General features: G+C 62.3%; 2 protein-coding genes across 13 annotated transcripts in view; both read right to left on the reverse strand.

The window, feature by feature from the left end:
* Positions 1-1,264: 1,264 nt before the first annotated feature.
* NSMF (NMDA receptor synaptonuclear signaling and neuronal migration factor) lies at positions 1,265-10,975 on the reverse strand. 7 transcript variants are annotated; one of them, XM_081791047.1, is made up of 15 exons: positions 10,698-10,970; positions 10,190-10,251; positions 8,999-9,505; positions 7,740-7,815; positions 6,452-6,520; positions 5,461-5,513; positions 4,585-4,678; positions 3,966-4,086; positions 3,669-3,752; positions 3,548-3,581; positions 3,374-3,444; positions 3,149-3,228; positions 2,854-2,956; positions 2,548-2,623; positions 1,265-2,459 (listed from the first exon to the last, which is right to left on the reverse strand). In XM_081791047.1, the coding sequence occupies exons 1-15, from the start codon at positions 10,766-10,768 to the stop codon at positions 2,362-2,364; spliced, it is 1,599 nt and encodes a 532-aa protein (XP_081647173.1). In that variant the 5' UTR covers positions 10,769-10,970; the 3' UTR covers positions 1,265-2,361. The 7 variants fall into 7 exon arrangements, with proteins under 7 accessions (XP_081647173.1, XP_081647176.1, XP_078292311.1 ...); XM_081791050.1 differs by having other exon boundaries at positions 6,452-6,544; positions 10,698-10,960; XM_081791049.1 differs by having other exon boundaries at positions 2,346-2,459; positions 3,149-3,238; positions 6,452-6,544; positions 10,698-10,973.
* Positions 10,976-11,585: 610 nt separating this feature from the next.
* Positions 11,586-19,945, reverse strand: part of PNPLA7 (patatin like domain 7, lysophospholipase) — a 63,714-nt gene continuing 55,354 nt past the window's right edge. For 5 of the 6 annotated variants that reach the window (XM_060608074.3, XM_060608072.3, XM_060608073.2 and 2 more), the window contains 10 exons: positions 18,101-18,257; positions 15,624-15,740; positions 15,377-15,446; positions 14,447-14,563; positions 13,768-13,916; positions 13,182-13,334; positions 12,952-13,062; positions 12,509-12,593; positions 12,199-12,302; positions 11,586-12,028 (listed from right to left, as the gene is read on the reverse strand). In XM_060608074.3, coding sequence (XP_060464057.1) covers positions 11,918-12,028; positions 12,199-12,302; positions 12,509-12,593; positions 12,952-13,062; positions 13,182-13,334; positions 13,768-13,916; positions 14,447-14,563; positions 15,377-15,446; positions 15,624-15,740; positions 18,101-18,257 — 1,174 coding nt within the window. In that variant the 3' untranslated portion in view covers positions 11,586-11,917. The other variant, XM_060608076.3, reaches the window with a different exon arrangement.

The following is a 19,945-nucleotide window of genomic DNA, read 5'->3' on the forward strand; positions in this document are numbered from 1 at the left end:
AGATGTCCCTGCCTTCCCCACCACAGCCGTCCCTAAGAAGCGTGTGGGGAGGACAACCTGTGGGAGCAGCCCGGACCTGCAGATGGAGGGCCCCGGCAGGGGCCAGGGGAGGGGCAGGGGCCCGTGACAAAGCTTCCGGCTGGTCTCGGACGAGGCCCGCAGCGGCACAGCAGACGTGCCTTCTGCGCACACGGCGGGCAGGCAGGTGGGTCATCGGGGGACAGCCAGCCTCACGGCCTGCACACGGAGGGCAAAGCCCACGGAGAGCGATTCTGGCAGCACCGCGTGGACTCCAGGTGTGAGGAGTAGGGGAGACGCGCCACGGCTCAGGAACCGAGAGCACAAAGGACTCCCGAGTGACCCGTGACTTTGTAGTCAGCGACCCAGTACGTGAGAGCGTGTGGACAGGCATCTGGAATCTAGTCTACGCACCTACAGTGTGTCCGTCCACGTTGGTGCCGACACCTCTGCTGCCCTCCACAGCCCTGCGTGGGAGACCGTGCACGCGCCTGGAGGCTCCAGGGCTGTGTGCCCCCAGAGCTGGCACGCCCACCCCAGGAAGCGCCGCTTGGCCCCAGGTTCTCAACATCCCGGGCCGCAAGCCTCCCAGCCTCTGCCCATGCCGTCCGCCGGTGGCCTCCTGTCCCCTCCAGCCCTTGCTGGCGTGGACACACCCAGCCGGCACCTGCCGCTCCATCCCTGGGCCACAGGACCAGGAGCCACCAGGCAGCCAGGCTGGCCATAGCCATAGCCTGGCTATGTCCAGCAGCAGCTTTGCCACTGGGGGGAAAGCAGCATTAGGCACATCTGGGGATGACAGAGAAGAAGACTGGCCAGCTGGACCCGTGGTCACTTCTTGGCATCCTGCTGCAGCCACACTGCTGACCACACGCAGAGTGTGGCCTGAGGAGGATGGGTGGCCCTCCGCCCAGTGCCTGGGGGCAGTGACAGAGGAGGCAGGGCACAGGAGTGTCTGTTTGCACCTCCTGATCCTTCTCAAACCTTTTCCAGGAGCACAGCCCCTGCCCCCCCAGCGGCCATCTCAGGAACCTACTTTTCTCCATTCTCCCCCTCCTCTGGCTGCCAGACCCTCTTCTGGAGTGTGCCCTTGGCAAGGAGGTCTAGCGGCCCCACCCAGCCCTGTCAGTCCAGGCAGAGGTGTGCGGGCAGCCACCACAGCAGCAACCTTGGACCAGCAGACCCAGAAGCTCCTGGGCCCAGGGAGGTAAGGGACAGGGCTGACAGAGGAGGCCCAGGCGGTGGCCGCAGCAGAGGGTCAGGTTTAATGGTCACTCTAAGGGATATCGTACATCATTCAGAGCCCAGCACATGCCCCTGCCCCCTCCCTTAGCTGAGGGCACAGCCAGGTGTCCTCAGACCCAGGCTCTGCAAAGGGGTCCTGCCCCTGAGCCCCAGCTATATACAAGAGCCGGCCCCACTGGGCCCCAGCGAGGCCACAGCCCAGAGTCCACCGTCTGCTCAGCGCTGCTGCGGGGTCCAGGCACCCACTGCGGTGTGCGGCGGGGTTCTCACCCAGCGGGGCCCAGCCCCACTTGCCCCTGCCAAACCCTTTGTGCTGGGAGAAGCCTCCAGACCAAGGCGGGCAAAAGCTGAACGCACCGCGGCATCAGAGGGCCAGGCGGGTGCCGGAGGACGGGGAGCAGGCAGGGCCCGGCTCAACCCAGAGCCTCCTGAGAGAAGGGAGGTGTGTCACCTCCCCCCTGCCCCGCGGCTTCCCAGGCACCCCTGCTAGGCCAGTACGGCTGAGGTCAGAGTAAGCAGTGGGTGGCAAGAGGGAACAAGCAAAGACCATCAGGGACTCGGCCAAGGCCGGAGCCGGGCCGGGCAGCCAGGCGACACCGCCCCCACGGACGGGCCACCCTGGTGCTGGTGATCAAATACGGCAGGGCTGGGGGGCTGGGGGCAGACGAGGTCCCGAACACACACTGGGCTAGGTTGTCTACACCGTAACTGGTAACATAGCACTTAACTATTCAACTAGTAATGCTGCTTCCCTTTGAATTGTTTTGGGGGTGTGAAAATTGCACTTATTTCTATGAACCCGCTAAGAGGAGCCACCCCAGTGCTGCACCCTCTGCACGAGGCCTAGGCCCTGTCAGCGCCTGGCCGCTGAGCAACCCCTGGCCACATGGGGTGAGGCTCGTCCCGGGGCCCCGGGGGCTGTGACCTCTGGCCTGTGGTGCAGTGAGGACCAGACCCGTGGGCGGGAACCTGAGCGACATCTGAGGGTGCCCTGAAGCGGCTGTGAAGACTGGGACCACGTGGTCCTGGGCGGCCCACAGCACGTGGCCCAGCCCCAGCCACCGGTCCAAGGAAGCAGCCAGGCGGTGGCCGTGGGCCTCACAGGACATCCTCAAAGTCCAGCAGCTTCGAGTGCTGGCGGCTCTTCCACAGGCGGTACAGCCGGAAGTCAAAGTAGGTCTCTATCATCTGCTTCCCTGGGGCCAAAGGAGAGGGTGGCTAGGTCTCAGGCCTCTACCTCCTGGACCCCGCCCCTCAGGCCGGGAGCCAGCCTGCGAAACTCACCTTGGGCCGACAGCTCCAGGGGAGACTCAAAGGTGACCCTGTAAGGGGTCATGAGGGTCCTGAGGTTCTGGAACAGCTGCAAGAGCGGGGCAGGGCCATGAGCTCAGGGTAGGGGAAGGGGGGTGGTGAACGGTGTTGGGGGGAAGCAGGAATTCTCTACCACTGACAGGGGCTCATGCATAGGTGGTTCTGGGGGGTTAAGGAAGAGAGAAAGGGAACAGAAGAAAAAGTGGGAGGTTCTGTCAAGTCTTTTACTGGATCTGGGGTCTCCAGAAAACTGGAGCAGGGCTTGGGGGGTTCCTGTACCTTCTCCCCATTCGGGTTTCCCAGAATGTAGCAGCCCATGATGTGGACGACATTCGGCTCTGGGTTCACTTTGCTCATCAGGCGGCTCAAGCGCTTCCAGAAGCTGGTGGGGGAGGGGGTGGGTCACAGGTGGTCTCCAGCCCAGGCCCCCAGGTGCAAGGAGGGGCAGGCCAGAGGCCAGGGCAGGGCTCCAGAGAAGGAGCATCACAGAGAGGGTCTGTGGGGATGGGCTGTGTGGGTGGACGTTGCCTCCAGCCCATCTGCCCAGCCCCCGCGTGCAGCCCTGCCCACTCACTGGATCATGTCCTCCTCCTTCTCTACTTTGGCAAAGGTGGCCACCTTGTTCTTGAGTAGGTACAGGTGTCCTGGGCCACCCTGTAAGAAACTGCAATTGGCCGCGTGGGGCATACACAGGGCGTCCATCCACCGTCCCCATACGTGCACGCACGGACACACGTCTGCACGAAGCCTGCATTCTCAATACCCCCGACCCCCACAGCAGAAAGGGACTGAGTCCTACCTGGCAGAAAATCAGCATCTTCCAGATCTTGGCCCCTTTGTGATAGATGTTCAGCTTTTTCTCTATTTCCTCTATGGAGGGAGGAGTGTGAGCACGGCCCTCCAATGCCCCCCATGGCCCATAGGTAAGCCCCCAGACCCAGGATCAGAAGACAGGGGATTGGAGGACACATACCCAGGATGTCCTCAAAAGTCGCATGCTCGTGGTCCTGAAACAGACACGGGCCACACTCTCAAAGAGTCCCTCTTGGGCAGCAGTCCAACCCAGAACCAGGGGCCGGGGGAGGGTCACTCACATAGAGGATGGGGATGATGGACGGGTCATCTCTGCGGATGATAGTCGGGATGTACTCGGCTTTGGGCACCTTGGAGGAGATGAGCTGGAGACAGCACGGGGAGCTGCTCAGGGCCCAGCCACCTTGGAGCCAACGGGCAGTGGGAGGCCCCATGAGGTTGTCCCCCACTGCTAGGCAGCCTGTAGTGGCCGCATCATCTCCAGGCAGAGCCATTGGGCTCCTGGAGGAAAAGGGACCTCCCCCCTCCAGCCCAGGACAGGCTGGAATAGGAATAGCATAAAGACGGCCCGACCTCACCATGACCTTGGGGGGCACAAAGCCCTCTGTGTCACAGGCCACCGCCTCCAAGCCCTTCTCGGTCTCCCAGTCCAGATCCTCAAAGGCCTCGCCCAGGGTGCAGTGTGAGCTCTGCAGGTCACTACCTGAGGGGCAGGATGGGTCACCAGGACTGTGGACCACCTCCAGCCCCAGCCGTGGTCCACAGACACGGGTAGCAGACAGAACCCGCGATAAATGGTCCTGGAGGGCCCTCCAGGCCGGCGAGAAACCCAGGGTGGGTGACAGAGACCAACACTGGCCACCACCAGCCTGGCGGGACTGGCCGCTGCCACCAGAGCTGCTGCGCTGTTGACCTCCGTGCAAGGGTCAGCTCCAGCCAGGGCAGTGCAGCCTCTCAGACCTCTAGAGTCGGTGAAGCACACACGCGCCCCCGCCCAGCACTGCCGTAGCCGTTAGTTAACCCTGCCCACGAGGTCGGAGGTGCCAGGCGCCCCCGCCTCACAGATGGGTAAACTGAGGCTCAGAGAGCAGAAGCGCGGAAGCCTAGCTGCCAGTGCAGGAGGCCCGCCCTGCGGAGCGCGGGGACTGGGGGACTAGGGGAACCTCTGAGGCAGGTGGGCCGGCCCGCGCCGGGCACCTACTGTCTCGGGAGTCGTGGGAAGTGTCGGCTTTCATGGGGGTGGGGTCGCTCCAGGACCGGCTGAAGCTCCGCTCGCGCCGCTCGGCGAACGCTGCAGTGAGAGCAAAGCCGCGTCAGCGGGCGGGGGGCGGGGGCGGGAGGGGCACAGCCTGGGGGGACTCCAGACACAAGGGACTGCAGACTTGGGAAAGCCAGGGTGAGAGTCCTCGAGCTCCCGACGCCGGGGAGGTCGGAGGACATCAGTTGGGCCACCCGGGACAGAGTCAGGTGGGGCAAGACTAGGGGTGGCGCCTAATGACGCCAACTGGGGCGAGGGGACAAGAGTGGGGTGTGGGACCTGGGGCGGGGCGGGGCCAGAGCCAGAGCTTCTGAGGCGGGGTTAGGGGCGGAGCCTGGGCAAAGCCATCGGTTCCGCTGGGGGGGGGGCGGGGGGCGGAGCTGGAGCCAAGTGTTCTGGGGCGGAGGTGGGGGCGGAGCCTGGGCGAGGCCAGAACGAGAGGTTCTGAGCCGGGGGCTAGGGGCAGGGCCTGAGCCAGGTGTCCTGGGGGAGAGGCTGGGGGCGGAGCCTGGGGCGGGGCGAACGGTTCCGGGGCGAGGTCTGAGCCAGGAGGGGGGCTAGGGGCAGAGCCAGGCGTTCTGAGGTGGGGTTGCGTGCTGCACCTGAGGCGGAGCCTGAGTCAGGGAGTCCTCAGCAGGACTAGGGGCGGGGCCAGAGTCAAGGGTTTCTTGGCGGGCCTGGGGCGGTAGGAAGAAGGCCGCGGGGTTGGAATGGGGATCTGGGAACTTGGGTCTTTCCGGTGCAGCGAGCAGCCTGCGAAGCCCCAGCCGGCCAAGAGCAGCGCCACCCCCTCGCCCTCCCGCCCAGGGTCTTACTCTGGGCCTTCACCCTCCGGCTGCCGACCATGCGCAGGTGTTTGCGGAAGTTCCTGGGGAAGAAACACCGGTGGCTGGTGAGGACCGCGAAAGGGGGGTGGGAGGCGTACGGATCCCCCATGCTTCCTGCTCGCCACTCTTCCCCCAGCAGCCGGACCTGACATGGCCTGCCTTCGCCCCTTTAGGTGATAAATGCCCTCCTGGCGCCCCTACGCTCCCCCACTCACCCACCGTCCACCCAGTCCCTGTCCTGCTGACACCTTTCCAGGGCTCCCCTTTGCTGCCAGGACAAAGGCACAATGATCACGCCTTCTCTTGCGGTCACCCCCCTCGTCCCCGTCTCCCCCCCCCCCCCCCCATGCAGGACCACTCCCTTGGTGGCTCCCCAGCATCCAGGCACCCACCTCCACTGCCCACCGTTACATTCCCTCTTTGGGCCCAGGCATACTCTGGACCCTATCAGCCCCCCTCTTCCAGGTGGTCAAGGGCTCCTGCTTCCTGTGCTCTCAGGCCAGGGAAGCACAACTGTCCGCACCGACCCCAGGTAGGTTTGGGGCCTGCAGACACTCCCTCCCCTGCCCTTCTGTCCCTGGGCCACCTCAGAGACAGGTCTTTGCCCCCAAATCTGTGCCCTGCCGGGGTCCAGTGTCCAAGATGGACAAGGTTTCTGGTCACGTCTCTGAGGTGGGGCATGGGGAGCGTAAGCTTTGCTGCTGACCCCACAGCTCTGGGGTTCAAGGGCCAGAAAGAGACACGGGTGGGCTAGCTGGCTGCAGTTCAACTGGCAATGTACCCCCAAAACACACCAAAACACAGGCCTGGGGGGGCCCAGGTCACATGACCTCTCCTGCCTGCAGCGTCCCCAGAGCAGGGCCAGGCCAGTGGTCGCCACCGCCCTTCCCCCATCAGGTCTGCGAGGGCCCAGTGGGCCCAGGCCAGACCAGCACAGACAAGAGACGGACTCTGGTGGCGAGTGGCTGGCAGGCCCTACCTCTGGATTACAGACGCGGAATCATTCTCCCGTTTCCGGCGCTTCCTCTCCGCGTAGCCCCTGAACACCCTGGGAAACCACCACGAGTCAGCACTGCCCTTGGCCGCAGGTAGGTAGGAGGGACCGAGACGTGGGGACAGAAGCGTGAGCACAGGGCCTGGAGGGGCATCCAGAGCGCAGGGCCGGGCAGAAGGGTCCTGGCCTGCCTCACCCTGTCCTCGGCCCGGCTCTTGGCAGGTCCTGCTGTGGCCTTGGTGCTGGGACACAGCACTCCCTCACAGTCAAGGCCCAGGTCCCTGGCCTGTCCAAACTTATTTGGGGGTGGGGGGTGGGGGGGTCCCCCAGGGACAACCACCATGCCCTTAGGCTCAGGGTCCCGCAGAGTACTTACGAGATGCTGGAGGTGCGGCGGGAAGGGGCAGCGTAAGAAAGAAGACATAGTAAGCCACGACCCCCTCAGCTTGTAAATTCCCAGTCGTTTCCCTTCTTGTCATGGACTCCAGGGGTCCCTCACAGGCACTCCAGGCACTAGCAAGGCACTAGCAGTGCTGTGGTAAGCCCATGAAAGGGCAGTGGACACTGAGGTCACTGGCCCGTGCCACCAAGTGCTGTAACGTGGTTGGGCTTGCACAGAGGCCTGTTTCTGCTGGGCCTGGGCCTGGCAGCAAAGATGGCAGTCCCCAGCCAGCCTGAGGGCAGTGGTGGGTTCCCCAGGGTAGCACGAGGGGCGGAAGCTTCCTCAGTGTGGGGGACACTGCAGCAAAGGGTGCCTCCCGGGAAGGAACGCTATATCAGAAAACAAACCCAGATATGTGTCACAGGTAGAGAAGAGCAGGCCCCCGCAGGGGACTCCTGACTTGTGATCCCTTGAGGCTCATACAGAATACGCAAGTAAGCTGCTGTTTGGGAAGCTGAGATGGGGCCGTGGCCTGGAAGAACCGCCCGAGTGGTGACTACATCAGCCTCAGCCCTGGGCCGGGTCCGCAGAGGACCATGAGGGACAGGGGAGGGCTAGGAGACAGAGGGCAGGGCAGTGGGCAAGGGAGGAGTGGGAAGGGAGGGGGCATGGGAGGGGCAGTGGAGGGTGGGAGTTGGGGGGGGGGGGGGAAGAGCGGCCAGCGCTGCCTTCCTTGAGACTGATGTCACCTCTGGCAGACCTGGTGGGACATGGGCATGTGGGGTCGCTCAGAAATAGCCACCCAGGTGGGCCCAGAGGGCAGGAGAGGGTCTGGCAGTAGTTCCTGAGCACCACCCCTCACAGCGGGCACGTATCAGGTACACAACTCACGCTTGCATAGTTGTGGTTGCTGTCTGGAAGCTGAAGAGGTTTTCCTTGGGGAACCAGGTACGGATGGGGACGTCATCTGGAAGACAAAAGAAGTGGCTAGGGTGGCCTGGGAGTTCCTAAAGCCTTTACCCCCTTCTGCCAGGGAAGGCAATGCTTCTGCCAAAGCCAGTGGAGGAAAGGCACCAGGGTCCCCTAACCCTCTCCCAGGTGGGCGGAGGCTGGCACAGGCCGTAAGGCAACATGTGCCCGCTTAGCTGTTCAGGCCAAGACAGCTCAGCGGCTTCGTGACAGTTTGTCTTTGCTGAGCTCTCCCTTTGGTGGCCTACAGTTGAAGAGCGGTCCTTTGAAAGCACAGCCTGTGTCCAGGGTGCCCAGAGAAAAGGGTTCACTTTGTTCCCCTTCGGAGAGAAGCAGGGCAGGGACAATGGTTGCAGCCTCCCTTTGTCTGCATCCTGCACACTCCACTCCCTTGGACCCTGCCAGGAGAGTGAGGCGGAGCCCTGAGGCAGCATGGAGATGGTCTTGCTGAGGGCTGCCCCCTCCAGCTCCTAGACAAGGTGGATAAAAGTTTGCTCTACCCCCCTGAGAGTTGCCCTGACCCCCACCCCAGCCCCTGAGCTGTGTTCATCAGAGGAGTGTGAGGTCATGGAGCTGAACTGCCCACACCCCAGGCCTGTGCCCTGATGCCCAAGCAGGTTGTTGACTTGGAAGCCCAGGGGGTGTCCTGGGACGATGTGGGTGCTCAGCTAGTAAGGACTCTGCTTTTTAGGAAGTGACCTCAGATTCAAGAGGCATGGGGCTGCTCAAGCGTCCCAGAGAGGCCTCTTCTAGACATAGTAGGCCTTCAGGGCTCACCAGCCACCCACACAGCTCAACAATCCTTGGGAGGCTCCCAATGGCTGGCCAGGCCCCAGATAGACATGTGCTTCCTGGGGTGAACGAGAACTCCATTTGCTGGGACCCAGGGCAGGGACTATTTCCCAGGATTTCCCAAAGGCAGACCCATCTTCTAATTAAGCCATGTTTTCTGCCTGCTCAATCTTTAAGATTCTCCTGCCCCCGCCCCCCTCCTCCGGGAAGCACTCCTTGATTGATTTGGTGCTGGCAGGGCCAAAACCAACTAAGAGGCCTGACATGTGGCGTGGGAGATAGCAGCAGGAGGCTACCTACATGCCACGACCTGGGCACCCTCCACCTGTCCAAGGCTCAGCTTACCACCCTGCCCCACAGCCTGCCCATTCCTCAACGAGCCCCCTCACCAGACACACGATCGACACTGTACATCCTCTCCAGCTTCTTGCGGCGGCTGGTGGCCTCAGGCAGAGGTGGCTGGTCCAGCCCAAAGGCCCGAGGGGAAGGGCTGGGACCAGGGGCCAGCTGGGCGCACCCGGGACATTCCTTGGAGCCCTGGCGGCTGCCTGCCCAGCTCTGGCAGGGCCTGCTGACGTCCTCGCGGCTGCCCCCTGGGCTGGCACGCAGGGGCTGGCTGTGGTGGTGGAGGTGCCGCTCCCGCTGCCGCCGCCCCTTCACCACAGCCAGCTCGATGGCCTCTGCCTCGGGACTGGGCAGCAGGGCAGGCTCCCCGGAAATGGTGTACACGCGGGGCTGGGGGCCCTCAGCGGTCGGTTTTCCACCGATGACCTCCTCTGAGAGACTGCCCTCATAGCGGCCATTGGAGACGAGGGAGAGGCGGCGCTTGTTCTGGGGGGCTGGCTGCATCTCGGGGGACCCGTCGTGGCCAGAGTAGGCATCAGCCAGCAGGTGGTCTGGGAGAGAGGCAGCAGGTGAACTGAAGCCCTCCTGGCCCTGCCCCCCCTTCTCCCGGTGCCGTGAGGGCAAAGAACACCCAGCGAATGCCTGGCTCAGATGGGGGGGCGGGCAGAGGCTGCCCCCCAGCCCCAGTGACCACATCCTAAGCCCCTGGTATCTCCAGAAAAGGTGTTTGCAAGCTGCGCACTCCTCTTAGAGGCTCCCACCCTCCTCCTACCTGGGCCCTGAGCCCTGGGTGTGCGTGCGTGGGGGCGACAGGCTAGACTACCTGTGGGTGACGGTGGGGGGTGGACAGGAATAAACAGGCCACCTCCCAGCCTGCCACTGCACTCGTGTGCCCAGTGCCAATTTCTCCCCTCCCCCCCACCAGCTGGCCCCCAGAGACAGCGGTGCCAGCCCTGGGGGTGCCAGGAGGCCTGTTGCCATGCCAACGGCCCAGGCTGGGTGGGTGCCATGGTGATGAGTGACTCCAAGCTCTTTCTGGGGCTCTGGGCCAGGGAGGGCAGGGGGCGTGAGGAAGCCAGCCCAGCAGAGCAGCTGCTGCCTGCTCACACCCCACAGTCTCCACAGCCTGCGGGCCAGGCCTGGGCTGCTGGAGCAGGGGACAGCATCCCTAGGTCGTGGGGGTGCGGTGGGGCTGCGAACCGACCCCGCCCCGGTACCTCTTCGAATGCCCCTACCTGCACCGTTCCGATTCTCAGGGTGACTCTGGGACAGGTACTCGCCAAATGCTCGGGCTGCTCTGAAGGGTGGACAGCGGGGTGCGCTGTCAGTGCACACAGACCACTCTGGACTCTGCTCGGATGGGAGCCTGGGGTCCCCACCCCCACCCAGACCTTGGGCACCGGTAAGGGAGGGGCCGGGGTCACCCATGGCAGACAGTGCCCTCCCACCCCAGAAAGCCCAGGGCTAGCAGGTCGCAGTTCCGGGGGCCTTGGGTCCCAGTGCAACGTGGCCGGGGCCCTGGCCTGCTTTCTGTCCAGCCCCTGTCACTGTGTGTGTGTTGGGGGTGGGGGGGGCGGGGGGGGGGTCGTGAGGTCGGGCATCTCAGCCGCAGCTGTCTCCGGGAGGGGAGCCGCACAAGGTGGGGGTGGGAGCGGGGGAGGGAGACTCGGCGAGAAGCCCCGCCACGGGGGAGGGGGCCGGGGGCGGGCGCTGAGCCCCGGCGGCCGGCCCCGCCGCACTCACCGCACTTTGGCCGCCACCGAGGACATGGCCTCGCTCCTCAGCGCCCTCCTCCGGGAGGCGGCGGCGCCCATGGTCGCGGCGGCGGCGGCGCATCCCCCGGCCTCAGAGCGCGCCCCGCGCCCGCCGCCTCCACCGGGGTAGCCGCGCCACGCCGGGACTCGGGCTCGGGCCCCGCATGGCCCGCGCTGGGCCCTCCGCGAGTCCCGCCGCACCGGGAGAGCGCGGCAGGGGCCGGGGGCGGGGGCTCCGCCCACCGCAACGTCACGGACGGGGCGAGGCCAGGGGCTCCGCCCACCGCGACGTCAGGCCTGGGGGCGGCTGCCCGTGACGTCGGGGCCTGGCCGGGTCGTCAGGAGGGGACCGGGGCGGTGGCTCCGCCCACCGTGCCGGGGGAGGGGGCGGGGTTGGGACGTGGTGCGGAGAAACTGAGGCCAGCGGTCACCCGGCTGCAAGGTCCTGGGCCCTCGGGTCAGGGTTCTCGGTGCCCCTCACAGGCCTGCACGGGTTGCGGACCCCAAAGTGACAGCGCCAGAGCGCTCTCTCCTTTCCTACAAAAGGACTCCCGGGCGCCGTTTAACGATCTGAGAAAGTGTGGGCGGCGTACAACCTCGGAGCGCGGCTCGTGTACTGCGTGGGAAGACGCCCGCGGGAGATCTGGAGGGGGCTCATTCTTGGTTCGGGGGCGCCCTGCCTGCCTGGCTAGTTGTTGCCCTGCGGTCTCAAGCCCCAGCAGAGGGGTGCCTGGGGTCCCTACATGACGACTTCACACCCAACCTGGCCTCGGGGACGTGGCCCTCACGGCAGATCAGTGGTGCAGCCGGAGGCTGCTCTCTGGCTCTGGTCAGGCGCATCGTGCCACGGGGACGTTGGCAAACGGACGTGTCCACGCACAATCAGATCTACCTTTATTGACACATCAGGCCCTGATGCTTCAGGGGCTCCAACATCTCTCAGAGGCCTCAAGGAGCCCCTAGGACTGCTGTGTGTGCAGGGGTGCCAGGACCGAGTGCTCCACCAGCAGCTGCCGGTACACAGAAGCCAGAGACCTGCCCCCGCCACCCCCCGTCCCCCCCCCCTCCCCAAACACATACAGGTTGGGTCCGGCACAGATGAAGCTGGACCCATGGCGCACAGGGCGCTGGGCCCCAGCCCGGTGGGGAAAAGCCCCCAGGAGCTCTAGGAGCCCTGTCTCTGAGAAAGGCCCACAGCAGAGGCAGACTCTAGGGCGCATCAGAGTGAGGGGCTCTACCCATCTTCGTCAGCGTGTCAACAGCAGGGCAGTTTGGGGAAGCCAGACTGGGGTACCGATGCCGAAGTGAGGGTTCGTCCTCCTACAATCAAACCGCACACCGTGCGGGTGGGGGTGAGCCCAAAGGGCTGACCCAGGGCCAGGTCTCTGTGCTCTGTGCTGCAGGGCAGCAGGGAGCGAGCAGCTGGCCTGCTTGGAGCCCTCGGAGCTGCCTCAGCTGAGGGGCACCACAGGCAGGTCTAGGCAGCTCACCGAGTCGGAGCCCAAGTGGGCCGGGGCGCTCTGGAAGTCAGCATACGTGTCCTTGGAGCCATCTGGCAGCTCCTCCTCATACTCGGTCTGGTAGTCAGATTCATCTGGGCAGAAGGGAGGGCCGTGTTGGTCCCCTCTCAAGAGCAGGGGCCATGCCACGGTGGCACGAGTCCCTACCTGCCACTCATCAGGTCCAGGGGCTGCTAGAGGGAGCCTGGTGACCAGGGTGGCTTGCTGGGCACACCAAGGGTCAGAAAGAGATGTTGCCACCCCCACCTGCGGCTGTGCATGTCCTGGGCGTCCAACTCACCGTCCACTGTGGCTACTTTGGCAGGCTCAATGCGTGACACAATCTCAGCAAGGTCCGTGAAGGAGGCATTGGGGCAGGTGAGGACCTGGAGGGCCGAGGTGGAAGAGACATCTCTGTGACCCTCTATGGCCCTAGCTTGCTAAGATGCCCAAGTTAATCCCTGGAGTTGGGGCAGGGGCACAGAAGATGAGCAGGGGCCTAAGCAAGCCCCCATCCCCTTCAACCGTGAGTACCAGAAGAGTAGAGAGCCAGAGTGGGGCAAAAAGAGGGGATGCTGAGGCAGAGGCCAAGAGTTCACCCCCACGGGGTCACACCCCTGCCCTGTCTTCTGGCCCCTGAGCAGCTGAGGGGGTGTGCCACGGTCCTGCAGAGTGCAGGGAGTTCTGCGCCTCTCGGGCCCACTGAGGCAGGAAGGGAAGGAGGGTGCGAGCTCTGGCACTCACATCACACGCCTTCATCTTGCTCGTTCCCTGCCGGTCCTGTAGCATCTTTTCCAGCACACCACTTCGACCCCAGATGTCAAACACTGTCCGCCCGTGCTGATACCCCACTTCCTGCACACACACACCAGGAGCCCCCACTTCTAAGCTCTCAGAAGTGAGGGCAGGGAGGCTGGGGAGGGGGCAGGCAGACACCGGACCCCGCCGACCCTCCGCACCCCAGCTGCACTCACGCAAATCTCGTTGAACTTGCCAAAGTCCAGAGTACCGTAGCTGTCGATGGGGGGGCGCAGGTACTCACAGTACTCACTGTTCTTCACCATCTCCAGCTGCCGGACGCAGCACACATAGGCCAGGCGTGTCTGGATCTCCGCCATGTTCAACACCTGCTGCCATCAGAGCACCTGAGCAAGGCTCTCCGGTCCCCACATGGCCCCATGTGGGCACAGCTGCCTGGGTCTTGTGCCCTGACCCTCTCCCTCCCCTCCCCAAGGGGAGACACATCCCTGCTAGGCCTGGGAGGGCAGGTGCCCAGCCAGGGGTCCTGGAGATGTATCCTGACAGCATGTGGAGCCTCTGGGCCCGTGTCCCCTTTCCCCAGAGCTGGTCCAGGCAGGATCCTTGGCAAGGACAGTGAGCAAGCTCCGCTGGCCTCGGGGCCTGGAATGCACTACAACCCTCCCCCGCCCACGGGAGGCATTTGGGCAGCAGCACACGGCCCATCTTGGGGTCAGTGGTATGAGAGCATGGAGAGACTTCAAGGGAAGCTACAGAGGAGCACCTGATGACCTGGGCACTGTGCAGAGCTATGCCCCCCACCTTGACTTTTGTGGCCAAGGGGTTCCAGCGCTTCCACAGCAGCCACCACCCAGACAGCGCGTCGCCATAGTTGGTGAGGTCCGTCTCATCCTGGCTGCCCACATCAATGGCAATCACCACCTTTGCCCCCATAGACCTGGCCACATCCGCTGGGGAGAAGACAGCCTTGGTCACCACCCAGGACAGGCACATAGAGCCCCGGGTGGGAACAGGGCTTGGGAGGGACGGGGAGAGAGCCTGCACAGCACTGGGAGCCAGAGGGTCTCCCCTTGGGCCTGTAGAGAGGCAGCCTAGTGCACAGAACTGTCCAACAGGTGACAGGTGTGCCCAGGGGAGGGGCCTCACCCACAACAGACCTGGCACTTTCTGGCTGTTAGTTCTGACTGTGGGCACAGATGGGACATAATTGCTCTCAGCTCCTCTACTTGGCCCTTGTTCTGAGTGCCGCTGAGCCGACAAACAGGGCCATATGCTGGGAGCACACAGTGCCCGAGCATGTGTGCACGAGGGCGTGCGTCTGTGTGTGTGTGCCTGGACCTGTTCTCCGGGCTCCGGGAGCACCTCTGACCCCCCACCCCCTGCTCCAGGGAACACTGAGGAAAACGTGCCACTGGCCTTCCGGGGAGTGGAGGGGGCTGAGGCAGGGGTGGGGGCAGCCCCTCCCCACCCACTGCAGCACCTGGGAGGTTGTTGATGTAGCCCCCGTCCATCAGCAGGTGTCCGTCTTTGGGGTCGCAGAGGGGAGGCAAGTAGCCTGACAGAGACATGCTGGCACGCACGTACCTCCACAGGGAGCCTGGGGGAGGGAGAGTCGGGGGGCTGGGGGAGAGGTCACCAGGGCCTGTGGGAGGGGAGCCTCGCACTGCCCACGGTGGGCTCCTGCCCTGGACCCTCAGCTCAGAGCCCTGCTAGCGTTTGGGTCCCGAAGTCTGCACGTCTGGCTCTGGCGGATGGCCGCAGGCCTGAAGACAGACACCCCTCCTGTTCTTTCTCCTCCACGAGGGAGGCCAGGCTGGCTCTGGCTCTGCAGTCTTTCCACGTTCCACTGTGTGAGCCACGTCGTCCCACTCACCTCCAGAGAGACACATGCAATCAGCTCACAAACCGCTCTGCCCAGGAAAAGGGCCCTCAGCTGCCACCCGTGCATCAGCCTTCTCATGGTCCCCGGCCCAAGCAGTCTACCACTACCTCCCGACTCGAACTCATAAAAACACATGCCCTGCATGTGCCCTTCATTACACCCCACGGCCCAAGCAGGCCCTTCACCTCACTCCTCTCTGCTCCCAGTTCACAAAGTTTTCTCCACCTTTCTGTGTCCAGTTTGGACTTCTCAGTGTTTTTAGGCTCTTGGTTATGGTCCCTCCCCATTTCCTTCATGCTCACAGCAGGATCACCTCTGTGTTCAGATCTCCCTGAGTGTTTTGCCTCCTCCAGGTCATCTTGGTGCTTCGTCCAGTTCAAGGAGCTGCCACGCTCTCTACCTGCAACCCGCCCCCCCTGGAGGTGCTCTTTCAATGTCCCTCCCCTGACCACTCTGCCCTGAGTGGGGGGCTGTGCCCTGTGCACGCCTGAGCCCGTATCAAGGGGCACCCAAGGAGGAGGTGCTCACCGTCCGTGTGGACCCGCATAGCAGAGGCTGTGATGTCTGTGGTGATGGTAAAGTAGGGGATCCATAGGTCCTGCAAGGTGGGGGGCAGGACTTAGGACATCCTCCCCGACGGCCAGCTCCCTGACCCTGTAGGCCCAGGGGCTTGAGGGGATGAGGAGGACGCCAAGCACCCAGACACAAGTCAGGCTCAGGCTGGCTGTAGGCTCCAGCTGAGGCACCCCAGGGTGGTCCCTGCTTTGGGGGGCACCTCGATCTGCCGGTCCTTGAAGACGCTACAGATGCTGCTATTAAAGCCGGCCCCCGAGAACATGGAGGTGATGGGGTAGGTCAGGTCCAGCACAGTCTTCACCATCGACGTCATGTCCTGAGTGGATGGGGCACACGTGAGACCCCTGCAGAGGATGAGGGGCTCACACCCCGCCCCCACCTGCTGGCGTGGGTGGCAAGGTGATCCCACAGGACCCAGCCAGGAGCCCAAATCCAGAAAAGGGAGCAGGGACACAGCACACGTCTGTGCTTCCTGCAAACAGAACAAGGGTGTCTGGGAAGGGTCCTGAGGAGTCCCCCAGGAGGAGAGAATTCCAGGGCCTGAGCAGCAGGGCCTTGAGGTCCTGTGAGGGTGCCTGCTGACGCCTGCTCAGGAGGCCGAGCTGAGGACGGAGCTCCATCCGGGACCCACACTGGCAGGTGAGTGGCAGGGACCACTACCCCCTGAGGTCCCCAAAGGCAATAACACCTGACCCGTCAAGATTTCTCCAGGAGGGGGAGATGCTGCCCCAGAATGCTCAGGGTTGACCCTCACATTCCAGCATGGCAGGCCCTACAACAGGGTCCCGGAAACAGGGCCCTGTTGAGGGTCCTCTCTCTTATGAAGGCCCCCCACCCTCCCTCTCTTGTGGGACTGAAGCTCATCCTTCCTCAGTGAGGACGTGGGCCTCTTAGACCTGCGAGGAGGACACGTGACTGACCAGGCAGCACTGGCCTTGCCCCAAGAATGCCTGGGTTCAAGGTTATCTACCTTCTTAAGAGTCAGGGATAGAGAGGAAAGGTCCTCCCTGCCTCTGTGTGGACAGAAACAGATGGAAAAGCCTAAAACAGAGGCCACACAAGGGGTGGGCCCCCAGCTGAGGGGGAGCTGCCCCCCAGTGTGTTCACACTGAGATGAACAGAGTGGAGACTCTGTTCAAACAGAGGGAACACGTGTGCTCCTAGGGGAAAGGGACCCAGAAGCACAGGACACCCCAGGGTCCTCCCTGGTTAGCAAGGCCTCACTCCTGAAGAAGCCCCTGCCTAGCACCAGAGAGCCTGCAGAGTCAAGCCTGGCGGCCCCCACAATCACATCCCCTCGGCACGGCAGGAGGCCAAGGGCCCACGCAGACAGGGAGGACAGAGGCCGTCCTGGATGGGATCCATTCTGCCCTGCCGTGCAGAGTCCCACAGCCCATTGCTCACTGAGGACAACGGGGGCATCAAGCCCAAAGCTCCCTGGCCAGTCCCACACCTGCACTGGGCCAGCAGAGGTGGGGAAGGGAGGTGTCCTCCTGGCCTGTGAGCAGACCCTCAGCTGAGGCTGAAGCACACTGTGCCTACACCCACTGTTCTCAGAGGCCATCCTTAGTGACGAGCTGTGTTTGCTCTTGGACCTCTCCTTGGAGCGGCCCACTGAGGGGCATCTGGGGTGGCTCATTTCAGGGAAAGAGGGGTCTCTGGAACAGAGTTGGGCCCACATGGATGGGGCAGATAGCCTTCTCTGACACCTTCTGCCATAGAAGGTGAACAATTTTCTTTTCTTTTTTAAAAGGAGAACTTGAACACTTTTGACCCCACTCATGGTTTCAGCCAGGGCTCCGTCCCGCCCCAAGGAAAGCAAGCGGAACTGTGACAAGGGCAAACGGCATCTGTACCTTCAGGACAGGGGTGAGTTGGCCTCCCCACCAGGCTCCAGTCTGCCCACGGGAGCTGCTGCAGCGAGCTCACTTACAGTGCGGGCTTTTTGGCCTGCATTCATCACCCGGCCAGCTATTAGCACTTTTTTCTTATTTTCTATCTTCCTGATGCCCTGGCATGTGGGGTCTTACAGACCCGGGGAGAGGCTGTCCCCTCGCAGGGCTAGCCAATCCTCAGAGACAGCAGAAGCCTCGCCCGCTGGGAGCGTCTCTCCTGCAAACCGAGCGATCCAGAACCCACACCCCCCGGCCCCCTTTCTATGTCACGCTCTCACACCAGGTCAATAATCCTCCGCCTGAACCAACCCAGGCCCAGGCACCAGACAACTGGGGACGGCCCCTACACGGCAAGCCCACTGGAATTATTCCAAAAGCCCACCGGAAGCTGTTTACCCTGCCCTCCCCTGCCTTTCCCACAGAAACCCCATAAAGGCTCTGGCCTCGGCCTTCCCCTTGCTCCTCTCCGCTGCCTCGCAGGCATGGGTGCTCCCATGTGGTCCTGTAGGGTGGGCACTTTCCTTCCGGTGATGCTGACCTCTCCATGTTGTCCTCAGTCACCTTTATAAATGAAGACCAGGCACCAACCAGAGCCAAACCTCCCAACACTGATGTCCTTATCTCTTTTGTGCTCCCCATTCCCTCACCACCCTGTAAACCCCAATCTGAGGCCAGAGCCTTGCAGAGCGTGATCAGGGGCCAAAGGTCCCAATGCCCTCCCGCCCCCCACAGCACCACAGGGACCTGGTGCTGAGCTCCAGGGAGGGCAGAGGCCCCTCACCTCAGCCCACTGCTTGGCCCGGATCCGTATCTGGCTGTAGTTCCGTTCCTCGGAGTATAGGGCGCCCATGAAGGCCCCGATGGACGTCCCTCCAACCATGTCCACAGGGATGCCACACTCCGTCAGGGCCCGGATGATGCCAACCTGGGCACAGCCTCTACGCCAAGCAGGAGCACAGAGCAGAAGTAAGCACTGTTGCCAGGAACAGCACCTGCCGTGTGCTGGCAAAAGGACCCAGAGACAGTCATCCCCATCTACCTCCTCCTCCTCAGTGCCTGCCTCAAAGACATGGCCCCAAAGAGGGGCTGCGGCCATTACCGGGATGTCTCTCAGAGCCTCAGCAGTTGTGAAGCAGACACAACGCAGGCTCTACAACCACCATGATTAGAGTCCCAGGGGCCAAAAGCGGCAAGCAGCCTACGTGTGTGATGGGTGAGGGAGTAAGCAAAGTGTGGCATGCACGTACAAGGGATGTTGCTTGGCCTTAAGGAAGAAAATTCTAACACATGGATGAACTTGAGGACCCTGCGCTAAGTGAATGAAGGCAGACACAGAAGGACAAGGTCTCTCCTCACATGAGGGACCTGGAGGGGTCAAGATCACAGATACAGAGAGCGGAGGCTGGGGACTGGGGTTGGGGGGTGTGGGGGCAGGCTACGGTGTAACAGGGACAGAGGTTCAGTTTGGGAAGATGGAAACGGTCCAGAGCTGAGTAGTGATGGTTGCACAATATCGTGAATGTACTTCATGCAGCTAAATTTCACATTCAAAAATATTTATAGTGGGAAATTTTATGGCATGCATATTTAATTTTTTTTAATGTGTATTCATTTTTGAGAAAGAGAGAGAGAGAACAAGCAGGGGAGGGTCAGAGAGGGAGACACAGACTCTGAAGCAGGCTCCAGGCTCTGAGCTGTCAGCACAGAGCCCGACGTGGGGCTTGAACCCACGGACCGCGAGATCGTGACCTGAGCTGAAGTCGGACGCTTAGCCGACTGAGCCATGCAGGCGCCCCGCATGCTTATTTTAACACAATTAAAACAAAATTTAATATCACCACAAAAAAATTAAATATTCAGGTATCAGGCTAAAAAATTTTCAAGAAATTGAAGACAAGATTGATAATTTGGCACAGACCTGGAAACTACAGGATAGAGCCAACCACCACCTTACAAGTGGAAAATACAGTGTCTGAGATAAAGACCTCACTCAGCAGGTTAAGCAGCAGACCAGGCTCACTGGAGACCCATGAAGCACGGAGATGGCACAAGAAAATCCTCACTGAGTCCCAGGACACCCCAGAACGGACATGGAGACCGCTCCTTAGAACAGACGTACGGGAGCCTAGAGCATGTGTGGGATCCGGCAGGAGTCCAGAAAGAGAAGGGGATGGGCGGAAACGTCTGGACAGAGGGTGCTCTGGTGCAGCCCAGGAGGGCTGGCCTCTCCGTCCTGAGGTCACAACACAACATCTACAACCCCTAACTTAGGAAAAAAAGAACAGTTTAAATCAAACAAGTCAAATTACGGAAATAATAAAGGTAAGAGCAGAAATTGATGAGGCAGAAAAACAAAAGACTCAGTAGAGCGGACCAACAAAGCTAACAAATGGTGCTCGGAAAGGACCAACTCCCGGCCCCTCCTGCGAGAAAAGGAAAGGCAGGGAGGGGGTGTCAGGAGTGAGAAAGGGCGCATCTGCAGAGATGCTTCAGTTACAAAAGTGAGAAGTAGGTGTGAACCTCGTGCCTAAGTAGGAAAATTCAGATAAAATGGACATATTCCTAGAACGACATAGTGTGCCAAACTGACAAGAGAATCTGAATTGTACTACACCCATCAATATGA

This window comes from Panthera onca, chromosome D4 (assembly GCF_046562875.1).
Source record: "Panthera onca isolate mPanOnc1 chromosome D4, mPanOnc1 haplotype 2, whole genome shotgun sequence".
Classification (NCBI taxonomy): Eukaryota; Metazoa; Chordata; class Mammalia; order Carnivora; family Felidae; genus Panthera; species Panthera onca.

Bases quoted from the DNA above. Each gene is read 5' to 3' on its own strand.
- NSMF (XM_081791050.1), bottom strand. From the start codon at position 10,768: ATGGGCGCCGCCGCCTCCCGGAGGAGGGCGCTGAGGAGCGAGGCCATG. The intron at 4,679-5,460 runs GTAAGACCCTGG...CTCTCACTGCAG, and splicing joins CCGGAGGGTGAAGGCCCAGA to CGTTCGCCGAGCGGCGCGAG. The intron at 4,087-4,584 runs GTGCCCGGCGCG...CCCCTCAGGTAG, and splicing joins CACGACTCCCGAGACAGTAG to TGACCTGCAGAGCTCACACT.